Below are 6,000 nucleotides of genomic sequence, written 5' to 3'. Positions count from 1 at the left end.
GGTGAAAAATAAGGCTCAAAAATGTCTTTAAAATATACTGAGAGATTAAATGTATTTACAAAAGAGTATACCATGACCGCAGTCATAAGCCACACTGGGGAAGTTGTTTCCATATATCACAGAAACGGGTACACATTCCTAATGTATGGCTAAAGCCCCTAGAACTCAGTAACCGCCTGTCTGGAAACCCTCCGGACGAACACAGCGCGGCCACGAGGCACGTAGGAGAAGATTCTGGGTAGTTCAGTCCTGGCCGCGCTGAGGATTCTGGGTAGTGTGGTCCCCAACCACGCTGAGGGTTCTGGGTAGCGTAGTCCCGGGCGGCCCCAAGGATTCCCGATCCCCGGGCGTCAGCGAGCCGTGAGGTTCGTGGTCTGCCGCCGGTGACCTCACCGACCCGGTTCGCCCTCTGCGCCCTGGTGAGCCCGGCTCTTGCGGGTCCGCTCTCCAGCGCGCCCTTCTCGCGCGGGAAGGAGGGCCGGGAAGGCCTGGGCCGCTGGGGAGCGCTGCTGGGGCCGCAGTGCGCGCTCCCTCGGGCCTGGCGTCTCTGTTCTGGGAGGGTCGGAGACCCCGGTTGTGCCTTGAAGGGGGCGGTGGGGCTGCGGCTCAGTCTGTCACCCGAAGCGTGCAGGGGCGGGGCGGGCAGTGAACGGCCCGGATTTCACTGGGTCGCCGAGCAACCCAGGTCCCCGTGTGCCCGGGTCGCTGCTCCTCGGGTGGAGACGGGGCAGGCGGCCCAGCGAGCTGCCACGGGGGTCTTTTAGTAGAAGGTGGAGAGGGACTTGGCCACAGCCAGGGTCGGCAGGTGGGGTGGGGGTTACAGCAGAGAGTCTGGGGGGGGCGCTGAGTCCGACTCGGCTTCCCTCCAACTCTGATGCTCCAGGCTTCGTTGTGGGAGGTGGGACCCGGGAAGGACCTCGCTCTCGTCTTTTGGGAAAGGGCCACGGCTCTGGGTTGGGTGCCGCCCGCCTCGGGATGATCTTGCGCGGATGGGAGGGTAGGCCGGGACCAAGTGTCCTCGCCCGGGCACTTTCCAGACGTGTCTGGGGACTGCGAGGTGCAGCTTCCAAGGGAGGTGGGGTGGCTGTGGGGACCCAGGGAGCCTCTTCGCCGGTTCCCTGCTGATGACGGCAAAATCCGGGTTCTACCAAATATGTTTAAAGAGATTTATTCTGATTCAGTGTAAGTGACTGTGGTCCAAGTTATTCAGTCTCAAGAGGTCCTGAGAAAGTGAGCTTGAGGCGGTGGGTTGCAGGTTAATTTTATGCAATTCAAGGAGACAGGAATTTCAGGTAAAATCATAAATCGGACCGAGCATGGTGGCTCACACCTGTAATCCCAGCACATTGAGGGGACCAGGAATTCCAGAGCAGCCTGGGCAGCACAGCAAGACCCTCTCTCTACGTGAAATTAGCAAAACAAAAAATTAGCAGGACGTGGTGTCCCACACTTGTGGTCTCAGCTGCTTAGAAGGCCCAATCAGTTGAGTCCGAGAGATGGAGGCTGTAAGGAGCTATGTTGGCTCCACTGCACGCCAGCCTGGGAGACACAGCAAGACCCTGCCTCTAAAAAGAAAATCATAAATCAATATGAGAAAAACATACGTGGGTTCCTCCCAAAATTTCTGAATTTTTTTTTCTTGGCTGAGTTTTTGCTCTTGTCGGCCAGGCTGAAGTGCAATGGCGCAATCTTGGCTCACACAACCTCCGCCTCCCAGGTTCAAGCAATTCTCTTCCCTCAGCCTCCCGAGTAGCTGGGATTACAGGCATGCACAATCACGCCCGGCTAATTTTGTATTTTTAGTAAAGACGGGGTTTCTCCTTGTTGGTCCGGCTGCAGTCGAACTCCTGACCTCAGGAGATCCACCGCCTCGGCCTCCCAAAGTGCTGGGTTTACAGGTGTGAGCCACCATTGCTGGGCCAAGCCAGAATATTTTTAAACAGGTTTACACCTCATGGGGGTACTTAGGGATTCTTTTTTTTTTTTTTTTTTTTGAGACGGAATTTCGCTCTTGTTACCCAGGCTGGAGTGCAATGGCGCGATCTCGGCCCACCGCAACCTCCGCCTCCTGGGCTCAGGCAATTCTCCTGCCTCAGCCTCCTGAGTAGCTTGGATTACAGGCATGCGCCACCCTGCCCAGCTAATTTTTTGTATTTTTAGTAGAGACGGGGTTTCACCATGTTGACCAGGATGGTCTCGATCTCTTGACCTCGTGATCCACCCGCCTCGGCCTCCCAAAGTGCTGGGATTACAGGCATGAGCCACCGCGCCCAGCCAGGGATTCTTTAGTGAACAATTTGTTGAGAGACTTAAGCTATTGTCTAAAGACTAGAATCAGAAGCATGCCAGCATTAAGGGGATTGCATAGATAAAAATTCCTAATATGTAGATGAAGCCTCTTCCTTGGCAGCCCTCAGAATAGATGGTAAATGTGTATTTTGACACCTTTTTTTTGAGATAAAGTCTTGCTCTGTCACCCAGGGTGGAGTGTAGTGGTCCTGCCTTAGTCTCTTAAGTAGCTGGGACTACAGGCACCTACCATCATGCCTGGCTAATTTTTGTATTTTTAGTAGAGACGGGGTTTCAACATTTTGGCCAGTTTGGTCTCTTATCTCCTGACCTCAGGCGATCCTCCCATCTCAGCCTTTCAATGCGCTGGGATTACAGGCGTGAGCCACCCCCTCTTCCAGATCTAGGAAAGGCTTAGAATGAGAGAGGTCTGGTTACATTAATGGAGGTTCTCTACAGATGCAAATATTCCCACCAAAGACAGCTTTGCAGGGCTATCCATTTCGATCTGTTGCCTTTGTGGCAGCCATTTCAACATGTTGAAGAAGTATATTTTGAGGTAAAATAATTTCCTCAGCATCTGCTGTCATGTGATGCTATAGTCGGGTTGGAAAGTGAGCCACATTATATAAGATTAATAAAACTCATCTGATGAGACTTTATGGTTTCTAAGGCAGGACTCCCTAAGCCCCATAGATGGGCATTTGGGCAAGAAAAAAAAAAGGTGAGTTCAGTCTCACCATGTTGGTTGGTCTTCCTTGGTTATTGGAGTGGGAGTAACAGCAACCTTTGGGCCCAGCAGTTCTTTTTATGCCTCTGAGGCTGTGGACTGACCATCCAAATAACTGATTTTAATCGTTTCATTATGGAAAATTGTCAGCAGAACCCCGAAGTAGAGAGACCCCTCAGTCAAGATATACCTCATGACCTTGCAAGCTAATCTAGCTTGACCTGCATCCCCTCCTGACCTGTGCAGATTCATTGAGGAATGTCATATCCATGCCAGCTGGTTAAGACATAGCCCTTTACAGTGAAAGTTGAAACCCAGGCTGTATCACTTGATTGGCTATGCCACTTTGAGAAAGGTATTTAAATGTTTTCTACTGCAGTTTCCTCATCTGAAATTGGTGGGTAATAGTCACTTCATAGGGAAGTTGTGAGGAATGCAGAAAAATTGGTGCCATGCCTAGCATATATTAAATTTTCAGTAAGTGTTAAATATTATAATGAATATCAACACCTTTTTATTCTGGAGGCACAGATGGAATAAGGTGTAATAAGGTGTGTTTGGTGTTAGCCTCACATCAGGACATGCTGTGTTGTGATGCCCACACTCAGGATCTGTTCCCAGGAACCTGCCTACAGTTGTTTTCTTCTCTGGAAGACTTTGGGTCTTTTCTTTTTAACAAGAAGAGGCTCTACCTTGGGACTGGAAATTTCCAAGGCCACCTTTGAGGATCACAGAGCTAATTTTAGAGCTATTTTAGTCCCCAGCTCCTCTTCTCCACTCCCACGTTATCCATGAGAGGATTGTCTGCAGGGTAAGGAAGGACAGCCCAACCTCAGGTGGGGACTCCTTACGTATTGCCTTCCTGCAGTGCCTTCTCTGCCCTAAATTCTGTGGGTTTCCTTTGCACATATCTGATATCTTCTGCCGTACACTGTCCCGTCTGAGGCTCAGAACCTCTCAGCTGCTTCTCCTCATGGGGAAGGTTTCCCAGATCTGATGCCTTCATTCAGGACACTTCCATCATTGTCCCAGCATTCCTTTTCTCAGTGCTTTATTCAGGTTGCTGCATTTGTGGTACAGACCAGGTCTTATAAAAAATGATTCATTTAGCATGTGCTGAGCCATTGTCCTATCCCAGGAACAGGGCTTTGTAGTCATTGCTATATTCATCTCCTCAATCAATGTGCAAATTAGGAATTGGAATCCCCGTTTCACAGACTAAGAAGTGGTGTGTTAATCGGTTGAAATAATTTTTATGGCTGGGCACTGTGGCTCACACCTGTAATCCCAGCCCTTTGGGAGGCTAAGGCAGGCAGATCACCTTAGGTCAGGATTTTGAGACCAGCATGGCCAACATGGTGAAACCTTGTCTCTACTAAAAATACAAAAATTAGCCCAGCATGGTGGCTCACACCTGTAATCCCAACTATTCTGAAAAGTAAAGCAATAGAATCACTTGAACTCAGGAGATAGAGGTTGCAGTGAGCCAAGAACATGCCACTGCACTACAGCCTGGGGGATGGAGTGAGACTCTGTCTCAAAAAAAAATAAAAAATAGTTTTTACTTTATGTAACATATCTGGGATCAAGTAGACTGGGTTGTGGAGCAGGCTGGGATTTGGGGGTTTCTATTAAGAATTAGCTTCATTGAGGTATACGTGAGACAATAAAATTCTCTCCCATTTTAAGTTCTAGTTGAGAGGTTCCAGAAATGTATATAGTGAAGTCTTGATCATCAAATCAACATATGAACATTTTTCATCTCCCCAAAATGTAGGAGCTATTTTTTTATCTTAGAGAATTCTGGTGAAATGTACATGGAGGAGGTAAAGGTTTCAAGTTTGCCTCGTGTTGGTATCTAACTTATTGGTAACTAATTTAAACCACTTTCTTCTGGTTCTCAGTTTCTGTTCCTACAGGATGCTAACTCCCACGGAGGTCAACAGGTGGCAGGAGTGAGACCAAGCAGTTTGCAGTGTTCTCCATTCACACGCTGGAAATGAAAGTTTTCTGTATTTTTCCTCTCCTAATTATCTTGGAAGCGTTATTCAGTTTTTTTCAAATTTACAATGGAAAATATTGAAGTAGGAACTGAAGTAGAGAATATGTAAGAGCCTCTCTGTTCCCTTCTTGCACCTTAACACTTTGCTCTTCTTCTTTCTTCCAACCCACTCCCTGCCCTCCGCTTTCTGATTTCAGACTAGAGCGTCCTGAAGCTAACCCAGGACACCATTAAATTCACTGCAGCAACTTCTCTGAGGACTCCTTTTGTCATTATTGTTTTGTCTTTTAACGTAAGGAGAGTGCCAGAATCATACTCAACAACATTAGCAATTCATTCATTTCACTCATTACCCAGTTCATGTGGAAATTTTCCAGGTCTCAAAAATTTCTCCTTACAATTCAGATTTCATACTCAGGTTCATTACGATGGGAAGCATGAGAGCAGAAACGTCTAGAAGCCAGCTCTGTAGTGCCCCCAGTTTCACTTCTCCTTGTGATCGAGGTAAAGGAAGTTTCTCCACCTTGGCAAACTTCCCATCTGCTTGCTTAGTTGCTGAGCCTTGTTCATTCTTTCCTTGCCAGAGCTTTTCCATTCCCTTCCTTCTTCTGCCTGCCAGGCTCTTCTCCTAATTCTGCTTCTCCACTGTCTTTTGCTGCTCTGCCCATGAGGACAAATAATGATCACACCACTTACCTAATTGCCTGGCCCTAGTTCTGGTTCCTACTATAATGAGAAATGTGGATTCTGGAATGGCAGCGAGGAGCTATGTGGACTATATCTCCAGCAAAACACCATAACTAGTAATTTAGAAAATAAACCAAAAACAACCATTTAAACTCATAGAATTTGTCTTAAGACCACTCAGGAATTTAGAGAAATATTTATTCATAAGAATCAACTGAAAATGAGCCCTTCTGAGAACAGTGAGAGTCTGTAACATTTGACACACAAACTGCTACCCCTACCCCACCCCTAC

The 6,000-nt window shown here is 47.8% G+C and overlaps 1 protein-coding gene across 13 annotated transcripts in view; it reads left to right on the top strand.

Annotated features, from left to right (window-relative positions):
• The first annotated feature begins 312 nt into the window (after positions 1–312).
• Positions 313–6,000, top strand: part of ZNF337 (zinc finger protein 337) — a 30,830-nt gene continuing 25,142 nt past the window's right edge. For 3 of the 13 annotated variants that reach the window (XM_078371590.1, XM_078371586.1, XM_035298559.3), the window contains exons 1-2: positions 313–419; positions 5,440–5,525. Coding sequence is in view for 2 of the 13 variants with exons in the window: in XM_035298560.3 (XP_035154451.3) it covers positions 5,089–5,126 (38 nt within the window). In the remaining 11 variants the exon portion in view is untranslated. Of the gene's footprint in view, positions 420–4,923; positions 5,127–5,426; positions 5,526–6,000 lie in introns of all 13 variants that reach the window. The other 10 variants (XM_078371591.1, XM_078371583.1, XM_035298557.3 and 7 more) reach the window with 4 other exon arrangements.

Source organism: Callithrix jacchus, chromosome 5 (assembly GCF_049354715.1).
Source record: "Callithrix jacchus isolate 240 chromosome 5, calJac240_pri, whole genome shotgun sequence".
NCBI lineage: Eukaryota > Metazoa > Chordata > Mammalia > Primates > Cebidae > Callithrix > Callithrix jacchus.
The sequence above is the reverse complement of the archived record's forward strand: the minus strand, read 5'-3'. Positions and strand labels throughout refer to the sequence as shown.